This window comes from Arachis hypogaea, chromosome 10 (assembly GCF_003086295.3).
Source record: "Arachis hypogaea cultivar Tifrunner chromosome 10, arahy.Tifrunner.gnm2.J5K5, whole genome shotgun sequence".
Taxonomy (NCBI): Eukaryota; Viridiplantae; Streptophyta; class Magnoliopsida; order Fabales; family Fabaceae; genus Arachis; species Arachis hypogaea.
Genome location: NC_092045.1, coordinates 26,280,746 through 26,301,326, shown reverse-complemented (window position 1 = coordinate 26,301,326; position 20,581 = coordinate 26,280,746). Strand labels below are relative to the sequence as shown.

General features: G+C 33.0%; 3 protein-coding genes across 3 annotated transcripts; 1 reads left to right on the top strand and 2 right to left on the bottom strand.

Annotated features, from left to right (window-relative positions):
* Positions 1 to 1,138: 1,138 nt before the first annotated feature.
* LOC112715424 (26S proteasome non-ATPase regulatory subunit 7 homolog A) lies at positions 1,139 to 4,794 on the bottom strand. The gene is made up of 10 exons (XM_025767191.3): positions 4,431 to 4,794; positions 3,478 to 3,570; positions 3,285 to 3,366; positions 2,932 to 3,028; positions 2,692 to 2,767; positions 2,494 to 2,552; positions 2,221 to 2,343; positions 2,013 to 2,070; positions 1,841 to 1,926; positions 1,139 to 1,596 (listed from the first exon to the last, which is right to left on the bottom strand). The coding sequence occupies exons 1-10, from the start codon at positions 4,615 to 4,617 to the stop codon at positions 1,525 to 1,527; spliced, it is 933 nt and encodes a 310-aa protein (XP_025622976.1). The 5' UTR covers positions 4,618 to 4,794; the 3' UTR covers positions 1,139 to 1,524.
* An 8,788-nt stretch (positions 4,795 to 13,582) lies between these two features.
* LOC140175615 (uncharacterized) lies at positions 13,583 to 14,716 on the top strand. Its single transcript, XM_072204141.1, has 2 exons — positions 13,583 to 13,901; positions 14,148 to 14,716. The coding sequence occupies exons 1-2, from the start codon at positions 13,583 to 13,585 to the stop codon at positions 14,714 to 14,716; spliced, it is 888 nt and encodes a 295-aa protein (XP_072060242.1).
* A 3,702-nt stretch (positions 14,717 to 18,418) lies between these two features.
* Positions 18,419 to 19,974, bottom strand: LOC112715423 (WUSCHEL-related homeobox 5). The gene is made up of 2 exons (XM_025767190.3): positions 19,506 to 19,974; positions 18,419 to 18,737 (listed from the first exon to the last, which is right to left on the bottom strand). Exons 1-2 carry the CDS (start codon positions 19,936 to 19,938, stop codon positions 18,523 to 18,525), a joined length of 648 nt encoding a protein of 215 aa, XP_025622975.1. The 5' UTR covers positions 19,939 to 19,974; the 3' UTR covers positions 18,419 to 18,522.
* Positions 19,975 to 20,581: the final 607 nt, after the last annotated feature.

Here is a 20,581-nt window from a genome sequence, read left to right as displayed (position 1 = left end):
ATTGGATGTAGACTTTCAGGTCACCGGCAACGGCGCCAATGTTCCGAAGGTTACTTGAAACGGGGTTGCTTTTGGGCCTGAACGTAAGGTTCAGACTCCTTTTGAGACAGCGCCCGACTTCTATCGGTGCCGAGGTGTCGGCGTCCAAGTTCCTCATGAGGAGGTGGGGGTGGTACCTGCAAGGGACTCCGATGCTTAAGTTAGCAAGAGTTTAAAGCATGTTTTTAGTATATTGGATCCTGGATATACCTAAGGGTGTCAGTATTTTTATAGTAAAGTAGATAACCACCTTTTAGAGTAGTTCTATCTTTGATGGTGGATAACCGTTCCTTTTTTTAGGGAAGTTGTTGAGATTTTTTTTCTAAATAGATGATAGATATCTTAGGAATTAGTTACTTGTTCAACTCTTGGGTGGACTTTGATTCATTTTGGGTCTAACTATATTTTTGGACTAAGGTATGAACAAAGATAATATTGAAAACCTATTAGATGGTTCAGTCAATCTCTGAATCGTTTATAATATCACTTCAACTCCAACTGATTCGAATTCTTTTGGAAGGCCGCACTCCAGCGGCAATACGAATATGGTTCATTGTCCTTGTGGTGGTGGCGGCTTCATTCTATGAGGTGATTTTGAGAATTGCTCTCCGTGTGGTGAGCAGGAGGAGCAAGAAAAGAGTAGTTGAATTCTTTCATCCATACACCACCGACGATGGTGGTGAGAGGGTTCTATGGTGCGCAATCAGAGACATCCAAGAAGAAATCCCTGACCTTGATTGCCTCGTCTAACATGGTATAGTATCAATAAATTGTTTGATCGGTTAATAATACTAAAAAAAGTCTAAAAAATTATACATAAATCAATTTAAATTACGCAGATGTATTTTTTAAGATTATTTTAAATATTAACCCATTTTGTATTCACCTTCATGTGTAGCTATTGAAGGAATTTTTTCACCAATAACACAAGTAGAATAGAATGGCAGAACACACATTAGCAAACAAAGTTCACACCTAAATAACCTTTGATGAACAATCTTAAGAATCTATTTATATCCTTTTTCTTTATTCGCTTTTCCCTCTCTTCCGTCATTTCAAAGAAACGCTTCTGATGATAGACAGAAAATAAGCAACAGCATAAGGAAACAGTGACCCGGATTGTATGGTGTATTCATAAATCATAATTTCAACCGGCAGCACTACATGAATTCGTTACCATGTGGATAGTGCATTTCTAATATCCTGATAGTTTGTTAATGGTTTTTGAGTACTTCAAATGTTAACATAGCTCCCAAACCAGAACTGAGCAGGGTACCAAAGGAAGAGGGGGATTAAAAAAATAGAAACATAAATGAAGCTCAAGAGAAGTATAAGATCATTTTTCCATATTACAAGTATTTCACTAATCCCAGTAGAAATCTGCAAGAAGATCAATGGAGGTAATGATGTAATAATCTCAGTTGCCATGTAATAAATCATCAATTAATATCAGCCTCTATAGTTCCAATCACAATCCCTCGTACACTAACTTGCAGCTGCACTTGGTACTGGTACTGATTTGGAGTCTTCTGTCCTCTCATGTTCTTTGTTGAGCATCTGAAATTACATCTCCCACGTTAGAAAATGTCAACCGCAGTATCTTTCACCTAATAAATTTATTTCAGGTATGACTTCTGGAAACCAGGTATACACTAAAAGCACATGAAGGAGGACAACCTTGATTCTCTCACCTATCTGTGCCAAAATGTTCTTATACTAAACAAGCACTAAATATAAAGGCAAAATCAGGAACTAACAATTAAGAAATACTTGTAGCAAGATTCAGGATAGTGTATCTTACCTTGTTATTTATCAAGTTGTGGAGTGCAATTACACTTCTGATGAGGGATGAGAGGTAAATTACCAGCATCATATCATTGGTTTTCACTGCATAGAGACAAAGATCAACACTCGAGAAAGGACATTACATGAAGGGGGACAAACAGGTAATATTCTGAGGTAGAGATCTTAACCTGCAAAAGCTTTGATCAGATCGGAGACATTAAGATTTGGTAGCAGGTTGAACACATCCTGAAGAAATTGCAAAAATGGGTTAAAACCATTTAAAAGATGAAATATTCAAAGAGATGAAGATTGGGAGCAAATAATTTGGCCTAGATTCAAGAAAATTGATAGCATCAGAGGATCAGCATTTATTACACATGAATAGGAGAAGCAAACCTGCAAATGGTATAGGATCTCATGGTTCAATGGAAGCTTTCCATCAATGACAAGGTCAAGGTAACTCCTTATCTCTTTAAGTCTTGCATCCAGACCCTTCAAGGCTGTGAGTTTTCCACTCACCTATGTAACAAACACATTGTTGGAATTCATTCTATTGTCCAAAAGAACCAAAACTATTTCGGGAGAAACAACTTCTACGAAAACGATCATCAAGAGAAAGAAAACAAGGACAAAGGAATTCATAAATAATCGGTAAGTATAACAACACACCTCTGTTGCGAGGGTGCTAATTGTTGTATCCTTCACATCTCTAAGCAAGTGTTCTACTCCTACAAAAGGGTAAGACATGAAAAATTGTTCAGATTACCATGTGGGATAAATTAAAAAGCTTCAGCATTACAACATTTTCAAATCAAATAGCATAAATGACGGGGAAAAAATGCAGCAAGTGTACATTCCATGGGTTACCTATCTCCTCAACTTCATGAGCAGCAATCTCAGATGGTACATGAACAAAGACCTTTTGGCTTTTCTGAGTGGCATTCTGAATTCAGCATAAACTATCTGTCAGTTCCTACACCTAGGATTAAGTTCCAAGCGGCTTCTAGGTAGCTCTCACCATTACATAGAGCAAAACCACCTTTTGCGATGATACTAATAGATCCCGGGTATAAAGTTTTTACCAAATTTATAAGGACAAAATTCTACCTCTTTAACCTCTTCAACTGCATAGTAAGCTTTTGTTGGAATTCCAAGCTCCTTAGGTTCCACATCAATTATAACTAAAACAGGATTGGGAACATAGCTGCAACAACAGTGTTGAGCTTGATTAAATATAGATCCATAAGAGATGTTGAAAAGGGTGAATAATAGCCAAGAGAAAAACACAGAATATATCATAATATTTCAATCGGGTCATGACATTGTCATTTTATTCATAGTAATAAACAGGGAGATAAGTCGCCAGATGAGTGTCAAGTTGTGGGGGGGGGGGGGGGGGTCGGGTTACAGAGATCAGCCGATGTGATGCTCTACTCAATATTTCAGTTTAATAAACTTACTCATTAAATAGTCCATGAATGTCGAGGTCATTTTCACGCAGTTTAGGACCAGTGCTATACCAGCCCACGACATGTTCCTTTGCTGAAAGAAAAAATAAAGGAGGGGGGGTCAATTTTTTATTAGATGAGATATGTGCATATGAAAGAAGGATACATGAAAAGGAAATATGTACCAAATTCGCCAAATGCATACCGTTTATTCTCTTAAACATAGAAAACATTGATTCATGATAATTATGGTCAAGGAACCAGATGCTAGGATCCTTGTCATCTTCTTCAAAGGGCACTGTTTATTAGAGAACCCAATCAATTACTGCAAGATAGACAATTAAATTTTCCTAATAGCTCTTAAAATAATAATAAAAAAAGCCAGAACAGATGATAGAAGTAGGCTTTTAATAAACATAAGTAATATCAATTGTGTTTAGTAAAATAGCTTTTAAAATTTAAAAATACTATACTAGACATAAATGCAAGCATTAAATTTGAAAAATTAGTTAACATATGAGGTTATATTAGACTTTTAAATTTTAAAAAGCACAAGTCAACTTTGAAAAGTTCTATCCTAGATGCTTTCAAAAGTACTCCGATCTTTTAAAAGCTGCAAACACAAGCACATGATCTTTTTTATTTACCAAACACAAAATGAGGAGCTTGAGTTTTTAAAAAGCACAAGCACCTCTCCAAAAAGCTTTACCAGACCAAGCCGTAATGATATTATACATTAAACTCAACTGGACTACATCAATAAATCATAATAACACACCAACGCAGAGCCTAGTCAAAATGATCTCTAAACATAAATTGCGAGAAACATGTCCTCTAAAATGAAGGTAGGCCTTGGACATTATAGTTAGGAAAACTAACTGAACACTAAGAAAATAAAAATCAACCATAACAGAAAGCACCACCAGATAACCCTGTAGCTCAAAATCCTGTGTGAACTACAAAACTAATTAATGATAATAAGCACATTCCTAATTCCAAATTTCAATAAGAAAGCATCGATTATCAAGTTATATACAACAAAAACAAACCAGCTTGAGTCAGAAATCTGGCTTGTTAACCCTAGATACCAATGCTACTACATGACTATACAGAATTAAAGTCCAGTTTTCAGTTTACGAAATTAAGAAGGTAGGGTACCGGCATAGCTGTTGGTGACATCGACGGTGCCCTTGAGGGTGGAGCCGAGAAGAACGCCGACGACGCGTTTGCGAGTGTCTTTGGCGACTCTGTTGTAGTTATCGACGATGCTCAGCAGCACCAGTGGGTGCACTATAACCTTCTCTATCGCCCGAGACGATATCTGCTGCGTCTTTATCACGTCCATGGATTCTTCCCTCTTTCTTTCTCAGTTTGATTTTCTTCTTCGACTTTTCTTTTCTTTCCTTCTCACTTCTCAGTCTTTTGCTTGCGCACAATGCAACCGTCTTTTGCTTTTTCTTGTTTTGAACCTGTTTCTGCTTTCGTGTTGGATACGAAGACTCAAACTGGAGCTTTACTTTTCAATACTACTATGGGCTTTGGCTCGTCTATATAATTGGCTACGGCCCAAAATTCAAAAGTAGCTATTTAGTATACTTGGGCTAATGAGCCCAAAAAAGTATACTTGGGCTAAATAATCATCTCACCTGCTAAATAAAACAAATTGTACAACGCATTACCAAAAAAGGTAACAAATTGTTACAACTTACAACGTACAATTTATTATATATTATATACGACATACCTCAAAAATAACAAAAAAAAAATGTACGTATGGGCTATGGGCTAGGCCTAAAATAACTTGTAAAATTGTACAACTATTTTTGTTTTAGATAGCAGCATAATGTTTACCAAAAAGAGATAACACCATTATTGAAGCTGGTTGAGTGCCAATATATGGTGCATTTTAATATGCTACACATAAATTTGAACCTTGGCAACGATTAAGTAGTGAATAGAACTCATATATATATATATATATATATATATATATATATATATATATATATATATATAATAAATGACCATTTATATTTATAAAAGGTAAAAACGTTGAAATATATATCTATATTAGATTGAAATTAAATTTGTATTCACATAAGATGTTTTTCGTGTGACAAAAATACCTTACGTGGCACTCCAACCTTCCGAAAACAAAATACTTTTGTTACATGGAAAATATTTTGCGTGAATATAAATTTAGTTTCGATTTAGTGTGAATACATATGTCACTGTTTTTATTTTTTATGAATATAAATGGTCATCTATTATATATATATATATATATATATATATATATATATATATATATATATATATATATATATATATATATATATGTGAGTGTGTAATGTCCTTGAACAACAACAGCAACAGTAACATTATTGGCAATAGCTACGTACCAGTGAGCTTTGCCTTGTAAATAACCACACCAAGAACGAAGGTTCCATTCTTAGCATTGTTGGATTGTGGTAGAAATGAATTTTTAGCATGTGTAAGTGGATGAGTATGTGTATGACCAAAATAATTAGTAAATTATGAAGTAGAGATATTTTGTTGAGCTGTTTGCGTGTTAGATATATTTCAGATACGATATTAAACGTAATGAATACATTTAAATAATTAAAATAAGACATTAAAAATAATTAAAAAAATAATTTAGATTTTAATATTAATACAATATTAAAATATTATTATCATATATCTAAAAATACTTTTTTATATTTTATATATGTGTGTCTATATCTTATAAAATTTTAAAATTTATGTATCAATATATCTCGTGTCGTATCATATCTCGTATCTTTGTTAGTGTCCATATATCATAATTAGTAAATAAACATCCCACATGCAAGAAATTGTGATAGAGTGATTTTTATTTCATTAGCAACCTTGCACTAATTAGAGTGAGACCGCCAATAAACTATAACTCAAATGACATTTTCAACTTGGTTACTAATAATTTAATTTAACTGGCATGCTCTCAAGAAACACATGTAAACTTAATTTAGCGAAAGCATTAATTAGGATCTTAAAAGTTGTGATTTTTATACTTGGATTGGTTGTCATAATGAGTTTTGGTTATGGTAGAATTAAACTTTAAAATTGATTTTTCTCCCTTTCCTTTCTTGCAAACGTTCATCACGATAGCAGTTTCTCAGTATTTTCAGAAACTGTAAAAGACGTCGTGCATAAAGGTAGAGAAAGGGCTATCTTTATATATGTTATTACCTTTAAATCGAATGCGTCCATCAAACATTAACATTAACCGATGAGATTAAGTCATTAATAATTTATAAATAATTATAATTAGGCCACAACAAAAGTTTAAATTACAATAAACTTCCAACATTCTCCCACTTGGCCTAAGTGTAATCATATTTTCATACATTACATATTTGTTTTAATATGGTAAAATACTTTGTGTGAGATATGGGAGTCATTCATTTAATATGAAACACATTTCCTTCCATATACTACAACCACTAGCATCTTACTTCATAAACTACATAAATAACACAATTTTATATCACTTCCATAAAGTTTCTAGATCATTATGTTATAACTCATAAAATAATATTACTTTAACTAGAAACAACAAACTATCAATGTTCAAAAAACACATAAATAAACATAGTGAGCTCAGAGTGTTAACATCATTCAGAAGAATCAAGACCCATTCTATGTACACGTTCCTTAAATGTCTTTGGTTGCAATCCTTTAGTCAATAGATCAACAACCATAAGTTCGATTCTAACATGTTCTATGGACATTCTTTGTTTTCGAACTTCCTCCTTAACACCAAAGTACTTTATTTCCATATGCTTGGCACCTTTAGAGTATCTATCATTTTTGGAGAAAAATACTGCTGCAGAATTATCACAATAAATTTTCAATGGCCTAACAATTGAGTCAACAATGCCAAGTCCTGAAATAAAATTTCGCAGCCATAAAGCTTGATTTGTAGCTTCAAAACATGCAACAAATTATGCCTCCATAGTAGATGTTGCCACAACACTTTGCTTGGAGCTTTTACATGATATGGCAGCTTCTCCAAATAAGAATAAGTAGTCAAATATAGACTTTTTTTGTGTCAGCACATTCACCAAAATCTGAATCTGAATAACAAATTACTTCTAATTGGCTAAACCTTTTGTACATGAGCATATAATTATTTGTACCTTGAAGATACCTTAAAACTTTCTTTGCAACTTTCTAATGATCCATTACAGGATTACTTTGATACCTTCCTAACAATCCTATTGCAAAGCTAATGTCCGGTCTTGTGCAAGTTTGCACATACATAAGACTTCCACTACAGAACTATATGAAATTTCTTCCATTCGCTTTCATTTTATATCATTTTTTTGGGCATTGCATAAGATTAAATTTGTCCCCTTTTTAAATTGGTGCAATTTCTGCGGAACACTTTTTCATATTGAACCTCTCTAGAACTTGATTTATATAGGCTTTCTGAGATAATAGTAACACGAAAAATTTCAATTCTTATCACATAAGATGCCTCCCCCATATCTTTCATTTCAAATTTTCTAGAAAGATATTCTTTAGTCTCACGCAGTATTCCTAAATTATTTGTTGTAAGCAAAATATCATCAACATATAAGGCTAGAAAGATGAACTTACTTCCACTGACCTTTCGCTATATGCATACATCAACAATATTTTCTTCAAAACTGAAAGAAAGAATGGTATTATTAAATTTAATATACCATTGTCGTGAGGTTTGTTTCAGTCCATATATTTATTTCTTAAGTTTACACACCACACGACCTTTAATTTCCTTCATTTGGAAAACCTTCAAGTTGATCCATATAAACTTCTTCATCAAGATCACCATTCAAAAATATAGTTTTTACATTCATTTGATGTAGCTCTAAGTTATAATGAGTCACAAGTGCCATAATGATACACAATGAATCTTTCTTAGAAACAGATGAAAATATTTCTTTATAATTAACACCATTTTTTGAGTAAATCCCGTAGCAACAAGTCTAGCTTTATATCGTTCAACATTGCCTTTTGAGTCCTGCTTAACTTTGAAGGCCCATTTACAACCAATATATTTAGCACCTTCTGACAATTCAACAATTTTCCAAACTTTGTTATCTTCCATGGATTTTAACTCTTCTTTCATGACATCAATCCATTTTTCTGAATCATCACTATTTATGACTTGTGTAAATAAAACTGAATCTTTAGATATTCCAATATCTTCTTTTTGTAAATAAGTCTTATAATAGCTTGGAATAGCTTATTTTTTTCCCTTTGAGATCTCCTTAAAGCATGGTATTTCTAGAGACTCATTTCTTTCTTATATTTGTGAGTTAGTTTTTTCATTGAGAGCATTATCATTCAAATCTTGTTCATCACTACTAATGTGTTCAACAATAGTTGGAACAACTCTTTGAGTATGTGTGGATAAAAGAACACTAACATGTATAGAAATATTTACTTTAATTTCATTTATTTCTATATTTTGATGATTTTCACTCCCACTAACTTCACCATTTTCAAAGAATTTGGCATTACCAGTTTCTACAATTCTTGGGACTATGGTTTGAACAATAAAAAGTATACCCTTTAGACTTCTCTGGATAGTCAATAAAATAGTCACTCACTATTCGAGAATCTAATTTCTTTTCTTGTGGATTAAATATTTTTGCTTCTGCTGAACAACCCCAAACATACAAATGTCGTAAACTAGGTTTTCTATTAGTCCATAACTCAAAAGGAGTCATTGGAACATTTTTATTAGGAATTCTATTTAGCAAATACACGGTAGTCTTTAATGTATATATCCACAAGAATTTGGATAAAGAAAAATTTCTCATCAAACTTTTAACCATATCCATTAACGTTCGATTACGCCTTTTCACCACACCATTTTGTTACGGTGTATATGGCATTGTGTATTGTGTATTGTCCTGTTTTATTATGTTTTTCATAATATTCATCACCTCTATCTGACTTAACAACTTTCACCTTTTTGTCTAATTGTCTTTCAACTTCTTTAACAGAAATCTCAATAGCATCAACTACTTGAGACTTTTCTTTAAGCAAATAGACATATCCATAACGTAAAAAGTTATCAATAAAAGTGATGAAATATTTTTCTCCATTAATAGATGGAGCATCAAAAGGTCTGCATACATCAGTGTGTATAATTTCAAGAAGCTGACTACTTCCTGTGACATCTTTCTTATTTTGTTTGGTTTGTTTTTCCTTAATATAATTCACACATAAACCAAGATCAGTAAAATTTAGATTTTGTAAAATCTCATTTTTACTAATCTTTCCATTCTTTCCTTGGATATATATGTAATCCAAACGTTTATGCCACAAGAATGCAGAATTTTCTTTAGGTGTATTTGGCCTAACTATGTCATTCTAGTACTCAATAAGTAAGGTTTCAGAAAATTGATCAAAAAATTTTAATCTATATAAGCCATCAATTAAAACACCATAACCAACAATATTATAATTTTTTAAATAAATTAAAAACAACCATGTCCACCGTTAAAAGAAAAACCACAATTGTCTAACTTTAAAACAGAAATTAAATTCCCAGACGTTGAAGGTATATAAAGAGTCTTGGGTAAATCTAAATGAAAGCTTATATCCAACACCAAATGATAAGTTTCTATTCCTTCAATTGGTGCTTTCACACGGTTTCCCATGTATAAGAACATCTTACTTTGGCTTGTGATTTGGATCGTAAGAAATTCCTGCATTACATTAGATACATGAGTTGTAGCACCAGAATCAAGCCACCAAGAATTATGAGGAATATCAATTAAATTTGATTTATAAGTATATACATATGTTTCAAATATACCTTTCTTTTCGAACAATGCCATACGTTTAGGACAATCCATTTGGAAATGACCTTTTTTCTTACAGAAATAACACTGTTTTGCATTGGCACGTTCTTTCTTCTTAAAATTCTTGGGCTTTGTCTTTAATTTCTTTTCTAATTTGCCAGCTCCTTAAATCAAGTTGACAGAATGACCACCACAATTCTTAATTCTATTTTCTTCCTATATAAGTTTTCCAATTAATTCATTAACGTCTCATTTTTCCTTCATGATATTATAATTAATTTAAAAAGCTCCATACTCAAAAGGTAGTGAGTCATCATAAAGGAGTCATTAACTGTCATACCCAATGACTTTAATTTTGCAGCAATATTAAACATCTCAATAGTATGTTCTTGCATGCTCTTAGACCCATCAAACTTCATGGCGTGAGCTGTGACATTAATGTACTAGCGAGTAACCAGCAGGAAGCAGTCTTCCACAAATACAAGATATTCTTTAGATTTGTTTGTGGAAGGGTTGTCTTAATATTGTTTGCAATAGTCATTCGTATAAATATAAGGTTGTTAGAACGTTTCCATGTCTTAAGTGCATACTTCTCATCCTCATCATTATCATCAGTAACAATGGGTTCCTCTTCCAAAAATGACAATTCAATATCCAAAAGACCTAAATGGAACTTCACTTGTTCACTTCATTCAGAGAAGTTTAAGCCATTAAACATAGTAAGAGATGAAGCTTGCGAATGAATTGAAATACCTGTCATTTAATCATACAATGCTTATATTAATTTTAATTTTATCATCTACTCAGATTACAAAACATAACAAAGCATATTATAGTTTATCTTTGGATAAAATTCTATAATATACTAACATACAAATAAATAACATATTTATCATACTTGAAGATTGAAATTCTCTGCTAAATACATATATCTTCTTTGGACAATACATATATTTGACTCAAGAATAATAAATTTTTTCTTTCAAATCTATTAATAATATAAGTGATTTTTCTTTGGGTAAATCTAATTTTAAAATTAATTAACACATTATTAACTATACTAACATTTTACGTTATAACTTGATCACTTTGGTGTATACAAATAGTAAATAGTCGAAATAAACTTAATACTATAAATAAATTATTTATAGATTTTTCATAAAACTAGATACACTACATACTAAAAATAAATTCATAATTGTCATCAACACTAAACATAAACTCAAGATTAAATTCATATATGAGTATAATTTATGGTCAAATTAAAATATACAGAAGAAAACATGTAGAACATATACCATCACAAATATACAGTTTTGATAGCATGAAAATTGAAAGCCACTTAATTAAAATCCTACTATAAATAATTAATCAAAAACATTGTGGACATCATAATTAAATCAGAGAAAATCACATACTTTCAAAACACATGCTGTGATAGCACATGTAAACTTAATTTAGCGGAAGCATTAATTAGGTTCTTAAAAGTTGTGATTTTCATACCTGAATTAGTTAGCATAATGAATTTTGGTTATGGTAGAGTTGAACTTTAAGACTGATTTCTCTCTTTTTCCTTTCTTACAGACGTTCATCAGGATGACAGTTTTTCAGTATTTTCACTGAGTGAAAACGGTAAAAGACGCCGTGTATATATAAAGCCAAATATAAGAAGATTGTAAGAATTAGAATTCTTTACAAACCCTAGTACGAGAGAGTACATGAGAGTACATGAAATGGAGAGTGGGGAGGGCGGGGGAGAGTTTTCGAGGGTGGCACATAGCGAGGCAGCCGGCCATGTCGGCGGAAGCAATAGGGGGAGAGCGGAAGGGTGTATGCATCAGGTGAAAAGGAGGGGATTAAAAGAGATGGTAACAAGACTCAAAGTCAGCAGATATCGTTCAGAGATAAAGTTGTTGGTGCCTCAGCAAGGAGAGCTTTGGAGGTTGCTGATTCTCTTGACGGGGATAAGATGGCTACAGTAGTTGGTAAGCAAGGCGATTCAGAGATACCAACTGTGACGTTCACTGAGGAAGCAAAAGAGATATTGGCAAAGCCCTACAAAGATGTCATCGTGATCAAAGTTTTTGGAAAAAAATTTAGCTATACAGCGATCACGCACAGGCTTAAAGGTGTCTGGAGAACCAAAGGAGGATATGAGGTACTAGATGTCGGTTTTGGCTATTTCTTAGTCAAATTTGATCTCTTGGAGGATAGAGAGAAAGTTCTCCTTGGAGGACCGTGGATGATTACTAGAAGCTATGTTGCGGTTAAACCTTGGAGTTCTTCATTCAGACCTTGTGAAAATACTGTTGGGTCTACCATGGTTTGGATAAGAATCACAAGTTTAAACATTAACTATTATCAAGAGAGAGCCATGAAAATGATTGCGTCAGCTGTTGGCAAACCGATCCGCATCGACTTAGCCACCAAGTCTGTAGAGAGGGGAAAGTATGCAAGAGCATGTGTGCAAATTAACTTGGGACTTTTAGTTATAAAAAAATTCAGGTTGATGGTCATATGTATGACATACAATATGAGCACTTGAATTTAATTTGTGAAAAATGTAGCTGCTTTGGGCATGTAACAAGAGAATGTGCGAAAGAGAACAACAATGGCATTGGGAAGGAAAGCACGGTGAAGGAGAAAAATTTGCCGTCACTTTTTCGTGTAGATAACAACGAGAAAATGGTGGAAGATAGTCAAATCCTAGTAAAAAAAAGCAAAATTTAACTTTTGAATTTAAAATTAATGCCAAATTAATTCCAATTATGGAGAAGCATGTTGCAGCAGATCTTGTGCATGATAATTTGCAAGACTCACATATAGAAAGGGATACTCGTGCAAAACAGTTAGTAGAAAAGGCAAGGAAAAAGTGGGTAAAGGCCACAATGTGGTGCCAAAAAAAGCCAATGTAGCAATATGCTCCAATTTGGTGAGTAAGAAATTTTCTTTTGGGTCTAATAAGGTGAAGTCCTTATCAAATGCAAAGGTGGGGCCTAAGGAAAAGAAAGATCCTCCATCCACGCTTGGCTCTTTGGGAACAACTCAGGTGGCTTTCAAGGATCAAAGTACTCCCTTTTTTAAAGCAGGGCACAAAAGGCAGCGTTCTATTTCACTTCAAAACTCACCTACTGAAGCATTGTCAATGGACTCTCGAGTACAAAAAGAGCTTGATAAAGTTAGTGCAACAACAAACTTGGAGACCCAACCTCAACAGAAGAATGATGGTTCTGCGGTGCAAGTCCATAAGGAGACACTTGGAGACAGGGGTCCATCAACGTGAGGTAGAATGATTAAACTTTCCAATTATTTAATTTATTTTTTATGGATTCTGACCATTTAAATATTATTAGTTGGAATGTTAGGGGGCGTCAAATAAGATGTCTCGGGTACACTGTAAGGAGTTGGTACGGAAATTTTAACCAACTTTTTTTTATTTTGGTGAAAACTCATATTGGGTTTGAAACTATGAAAGAATTTTGGGGGAGATTAGGCTATTATCCTGTAGGGATTGTAGATGCTGTTGGACACAAGGGAAGAATTTGGTTCCACTTTGCTAATTTAAATTTTTCTTGTAAAATTCTTTGGGCTATGAATCAATGTGTAACTTTGGAAATTGATGGTGGTGGGCAAAGATGGATCTGCAGTGCGGTTTATGGTAGCCCTCAAGCCACTAATAGAGTAGAATTATGGAGTCATCTACTTGATATTGGTTTGTGCATTCAGGACCCGCGGGTGGTGGTTGGGGATTTTAATGATATTTTGAGTGTTTATGAGGTGAAGGGGGGTAATTTCTATTCAAATCGCAGTAGTATCTTTGTAAGTACTCTAGATTCTTGTGGTCTTTTTGATCTGACAACCTCTGAAAGACGGTTTACTTGGTTCCGTAAAATTCAAGAAAACAAAAAAATTGCAAAGAGATTGGATAGAGCTTGCTGTACTACAGAATGACACCTTCTTTTTCCAGAAGTTTTTGTTGAAGTTCTCAGCCGTTCCCACTCTGATCATTGTCCCCTACTTATCTGATGTCAAGGAGTTCCTATCAAAAAAGGAAACCGGCCTTTTAGATTCCAGGCGGCATGGACAACGCATCCTGATTACAAGGCCATTGTTCAGAAATCTTGGGATAGTACAGACTTTGGCATCCATAGAAAGTTGCTGGGGGTCCAAGAAGCTTTGTTGGAATTCAACTCTACGGTCTTCGGAAATATTTTTATTAAAAAGATGGAATTGGAGGGTTATTTGAATCGTATTCAACGGAAAATAGAAGCTGACGATGATTCGATTCTGAAGCACAAAGAGGAAGAATTGAGAGCTGAGTATAATATAGTTTTGGCCCAGGAAGAATTGTTTTGGTACCAGAAGTCAAGAGATCAATGGATTCGGTATTGTGATAGAAATACTAGCTTTTTCCATATGCAAACCATCCTTAGAAGAAAATCTAACAAGGTTCATGGGTTGCTTGTCAGTGATGGGTCTTGGTCTGATGATCTGAAAGTTTTGCAAAGGGAGATTGCTCATTTATTCAAAAATATTTTTTGTTCTACTGAGCCTGTTGAGTTTAATTTCATGGGAGAAATTCCTATGCCATCTCTTAGCTAGGATGCTTGTGATAATTTGTCTAAACCAGTAATAATGTTGGAGGTTAAAGAAGCTCTGGATAATATGAGCTCGTTCAAAGCTCCTTGGCCGAATGGTTTTCAAGTTTTTTTCTTCAAAGAATATTGGGATGTGGTGGGTCATGAGGTATGGCGTACTGTTTAGAAAGCATTCTTAGGTGAGACGTTAAGCCATTCTTTGTTGGAAACTTTGATTGTTCTTATCCTTAAGTGCGACCCTCCAACTAGATTGAAGGATTTTCGGCCAATAAGCCTTTGTAATGTAATTTATAAGCTAGTGACTAAAGTGCTAGTTAATAGATTACGACCATTTTTGGATGAGATTGTTAGCCCAACTCAGGGAGGGTTTATTCATGGTAGAGGAGCACCTGATAATATTATTGTCGCCCAAGAAGTTCTTCACTTTCTTAAGCGGACAAAGTCTAGAAAAGGAGCTATGGCTTTTAAGATTGATTTAGAAAAGGTTTATGATAGAGTTGATTGGAATTTTCTTGAGCACACTCTTGAATCTTTTGGCTTTCCTTCTCCAATTATTCGGCTTGTAATGAATTGTGTTCAGGCCTCAAATCTTTCCATCCTTTGGAATTGGAATAGATTGGACAGCTTCCAACCTCGCAAAAGGCTCAGGCAAGGAGATCCAATTTCTCTATATTTATTTGTTTTGTGCATAGATAGATTGGTGTGCTTCATTTCCAAACAAGTTGACGAAGGTATTTGGGATAGTGTGGCTGTTTCTAGAGGAGGACATAGAGTTTCTCACTTGATGTTTGCAGATGACCTCCTCCTTTTTTGTAAAGCAAAGAAAAGTCAAGTTCAGAATATTGTGCACACCTTGGAGTTTTTCTGTAAAGCTTCAGGCATGAAGGTTAATATTGAAAAATCTAAAGCTATTTATTCTAGAAATATCTCTAATAGAAGGAAGGAAATGTTGTCTGGTGTTTCTCATATTCTTTTTACTAGTGACCTAGGCAAATACTCGGGGGTGAACCTTAATCATCCTCGAGCTGCTAGATCTATTTTTTCAGACTCTTTAGAGAAGATCAAAAATAGGATGGCTAGTTGGAAAGGTCGGCTCCTTAATAGAGCAGGCAAGCGTTGCTTAATTAAATCTGTTGCTTCTTCTCTTCTTATTTATCAGATGCAAGTGACTCTTTTTCGTACTTTGGTTTATCAAAAGATTGATTCTGTGCTTAAACAATTCTTATGGAAGGGAAAGATGGGGGAGCGTTGCTTAAATTTGGTCAAGTGGAGCAAAGTTGTCACTCCAAAAAAATATAGAGGCTTGGGAATTAGAGATACCCAATGTGTAAATTTTGCTTTACTCGGAAAGCTTGTTTGGCAATTATTGCATAATAAAGATAAGCTTTGGGTAAGAATTATGTTGGCAAAATATTTATCTGGGAGTTCTTGCTTTTCACCCAATTTTTCTAATAATGTTTCAAGCATTTGGCGCGCGATTTATAAGACAATAGAAAAGCTTCGTGATGGTTTTGATTGGTGTACAGGCAGGATGTCTCAATCCTTTTGGTATCATACTTGGTGACCATGTGGAATGCTAGCTCCTTTGGTTCCTTTTGTGCACATTTCTGATTCTCACTTGAAGTTAGAAGATGTCTGTCACCATGGGCATTGGCGGTGGGATATTCTTTGCACAATGATTCCGGAAGAAGTTAAACTTGATTTGTTGCTCTTTGATCCTATCAAGCAGGCAGGAGATAAAACAGGTTGGTTTTAGACAAACTCAAATACTATCACCTACTCGACTAAAAGCGGGTATGAATGGCTATTGAAGAAGAAATTTGGCTGGAATGATAATGAAAATTGGCTTTGGCTTTGGCGCTTGAGAATACCAGAGAAGATAAAGTGTCTGCTCTGGCTTTGCCTCAACAACGAAGTTCCCACAGCTAGTTACCGGTTTCAAAGAGGTCTTTCTACTTCTGATTTTTGTCAGAGATGTTATCTTGCTCTAGAGGATATTAACTACTGCTTTAGGACTTGCCAAAAAGCTCGTCAGATTTAGATTAGCTTAAATTTGGGAATGACTGTTGAGGACTCTAGTTTGGATTTTGTGGCTTGGATTCGTTCTAACCTCAACAAAAATGAGTTTCTCTTTGCAGCGGCCTTTTGGTGGATTTGGAGGGATAGGAACAATGACATCTTCCACCAAAATGATCCATGGAATAAGGAGAAAATTGTTCACTTAGTTAAACATGCTGCTCGAGATTTCTCTAATGTTGTTATCAACCAAAAACATATTATTCCTTCTTCTTTGAAATATAACTGGGAACCACCTCCAATGAATGTTTGTAAAGTGAACTGCGATGCAAGCATTTTTGAAAATGAGCAATTAGCTGGCTTTGGATGTATTATTAGAGACAGCATGAGAATTTGGATAAAAGGTTGTTCTGCCAGTATACCTCTTTCTAGTGTTCTCTGTTGTGAGCTTCATGCTATTTGGAAAGGGCTTGTTATGGCTTGGGATTGCGAGTGCAAAGAGGTCATATGTGAAACTGATAATCATGATTAGGAATGACTATGATCTGCTTGACAAAATCAAAGAAATGCTCCAGCGCAATTGGACAGCTACTTTACTGTTCATCCAGCGAATAGCAAACAGAGCGGCTGATTTAATGGCTAAGACTGCTATTTTAAACAAGCAGGTGTATCTAGAGTGGTTAATGCCTCCTAATAATTTAGACATTATTATTAGAGAGGAGTACTACTCTTTTTCTTAGATCTTTTTTCTTTGTGTTATGTTCAGTCACAAAAAAAAAGAGGCAAAAAGAGGACCATCTTTATATGTGTTATTACCTTTAAATCTAATGCGTCCATCAAACATTAGTATTAACGAATAAGATTAAGTCATTAATAATTTATAAATAATTACAATTAGACCACAACAGAAGTTTAAATTACAATAAACTTCCAACAACACATATTAACATTACTAAAAAATTTTAAAAGAAAAAAATTTAAATATTTCTATTAATAATAACTTAAATATCATATTAGGAAACTCTTGAATAATTAGATACCTTACCATACTTATTTAATGCATTAAGTTTTTTTAAAATGAGAAAATTAATAAAATAAAAAAATAATTTAATTATCCTTAAATTGAAGTAATAAAATTTACATATAATAAAAATTACAAATTCATTACTTTACTACGTTACAATTCTCTTCTGTTTAGAGGATCTTTTTCCCATTTAATTATACACATATGTATATGGGTATATGGTTGATTATATTCAAAGATATGAGGAAGACCCGAGGCATGACTCATTAATTTGTTACATATCCTTTTTGCATTCCAAGGTGCGTGACATCTCTCATGAAAGGATACGAATTAGAATCCCCAAGCATTTCATAACATCCAAGTATAAATCAACAGAGTATATATACTCGGAGAAGCAACAAAATTAAAATAAAATAAATTAAAAAGGTTGAACTAGGTAATATCATGCATGCAGAGAGGAGAATGTCCAAGAATTTCTAATATGTTAATTTAATTTAGAAGCAACTAATAAGACTTATCACTGATCGCTAGGTAAATATTAAAAACAATAGTTTGAAGACTAAGATGCATATTTTTTGAAATCTGCCATCATAACCTCATCCCATTCCTTCTTTTTTAAAAAAGAAAAAAAGAAAAAATTATGCTAAAACCTATAACATCAAGTAATAATAATACAATAATTTCAATTTATTTAAAAGAACAGTTTTTTCTCCCTAGCACCCATCATCATGAATCACCAGCAAAAAGGAGATTCCCAATGTTTTAATTTATTACATGAAACTTAAGCGAAGGTCTAATGGAGGGTGATCAATTTGTTCCCCCATGGTGTAAGAGAACATCAAATTATTATTATCCCGGCATTGATCATTTGCATGCACCCTACTACTCAGCTTGTCTGATGATTCTGATTCACCAAAGGAGTTCAATGGAAATAGTTGAAGAGTCTCAATCACCTTCTCTGATTCTGAATACAGCTGTGCAAAACCTGCTTAAAGAAACAAATTGAGTGAAAAAAAAGTGGACTGTCCATCAAAGATATGCATATATATTAGGCCAACCCTTTAAAAATCCAAAAATCAAATTAATACTTATAAATTAGATGCCTAAAAAATAAGAGACTAAATTTGATATACAAATAGCATTTTTTTAGTTCGTAGTTGTAGCATAAACATTTATTTTTATTCCTAAACTTATCAAATCTTACAACATAAATCTTAAATGAAAAACACAAAAGAACCAAATATACTACTATTCATCTCCAAATAATTCTAAAGCTTTTGTGTAAAAAAATGATGAATAATATGTCACCATTATTTTTTCAAATAGTAAAAAAGAAGACTTCATCCTATCCATCATTTTTGATCCAAAACAAATTTGGAAAAAATGTGATAAAAGAAAAAATCAAATAAAATATCTATTCTGCTTATATATTCAGTATTTTCATTTTCAAAATTATATTGAAAAAAAATGATATATGACTAGTATTTTTTTTCTTGCATTTATCCTTTTTCATTTGAATTAATATTAGTCAATTATTTAATTTTTTAACTTAAAGTGTTGATTTTTTTAGTATTTTTCAAAAAATAAAAATAAAAACCATAAAAATACAATAAAAATATTTAACTTTTATTTTCTTTTTTTAATTTTTTTCAAGAATTTTTAAAAATAAAAAATACAAAAACACAAATTAAATCAAAGAGGACATAGTCACCAAAAAAAAAAAAATCAAAGAGGACATATGTATGATACTTACTTTGTGTAGAAGAATGATTAATATTGATGGTGCTATGATTATCTCCAACTCCACCACCTCCATGATCATGATCAAAAGAAAGCCTTCTTCTTTTCTGTCTCTCCCTAGCCTTATGATTCTGAAACCAATAGAAGACATTCTTGCTTTCAATTTTGCCATAGAAACTGAGCTGATTAGAGATCCTCTGAATCTGATCGGTGCTTGGAGTTCTGAGTCCAGAGCTGAAAAGTTCTGTCAGAACCTTCACTTGTTCGGTTGTTGGGTTCCAACGCCCACACTTTGTTCCACTTCCGCCACTATTATTGTTATTAGCAACACTTCCTCTTCCGTCGCTTATGCAAAAGCCTGACATGCTTTCTTCCATTACTCTCAAATGATGATGATTCTCAATTTGTCTTCTGAAGCAGATAGACAGATCTCGGACCGTCTGCATTATTTATAATCTATTCTGCAAATCAGATTACTACTACTGCCTTTGTCTTTTTCCTATTCTTTTTTCTTTCTATTTATTTTTATTTCTCAATACTATTTTTTGCTCTTTTGAGTTTTGAGCATAAAAAGTAACTCGTTTCAACATTATTTTATGAAATAAGAAATAATTAGAATTTTTTATAAATAATTATTTATTTAAAAGTGCACAACTCAAAAATTAATCTTTTTTCAGTGTCAATCAATGTTTATAAAGTATTTATTTTTTTAAAATTATAAATCCTAAACTTTAAATACTACATTTTAAATTCTAAATTCTAAATTTTAAATTGAAGTCTAGAAGTAAAAAAAAAATTTATAAAAAAAATTAATGTTAATTAATTAAAAATTAATTTTTTTATATTTATTCTATATTAAAAAATAAAGAAGTTTTCACCTTGTATATATTAACATTGAGTTGGTGAGTAATACCAATCTGATTTAACATTATCGTCACTTTTAACTTCCCTAAAAATACTAATAAATGATATATATATATATATATATATATATATATATATATATATATATATATTCTCGAATTTCTCAATTTTTCATTTTTTTTCTGTAATTTACTAAAGGAAAACATGATCTGATAGAGCAGCATA

Coding starts and splice junctions, on each gene's coding strand:
- LOC112715424 (XM_025767191.3), bottom strand. CDS start 4,617: ATGGACGTGATAAAGACGCAGCAGATATCGTCTCGGGCGATAGAGAAG. Junction 3,029..3,284: donor ATTCATGGACTATTTAATGA/GTAAGTTTATTA, acceptor CTGTTGTTGCAG/CTATGTTCCCAATCCTGTTT. Junction 1,927..2,012: donor TCTGATCAAAGCTTTTGCAG/GTTAAGATCTCT, acceptor GTCTCTATGCAG/TGAAAACCAATGATATGATG.
- LOC140175615 (XM_072204141.1), top strand. CDS start 13,583: ATGAAAGAATTTTGGGGGAGATTAGGCTATTATCCTGTAGGGATTGTA. Junction 13,902..14,147: donor TGTTTATGAGGTGAAGGGGG/GTAATTTCTATT, acceptor TCTGATGTCAAG/GAGTTCCTATCAAAAAAGGA.
- LOC112715423 (XM_025767190.3), bottom strand. CDS start 19,938: ATGCAGACGGTCCGAGATCTGTCTATCTGCTTCAGAAGACAAATTGAG. Junction 18,738..19,505: donor TAATCATTCTTCTACACAAA/GTAAGTATCATA, acceptor TTCTTTAAGCAG/GTTTTGCACAGCTGTATTCA.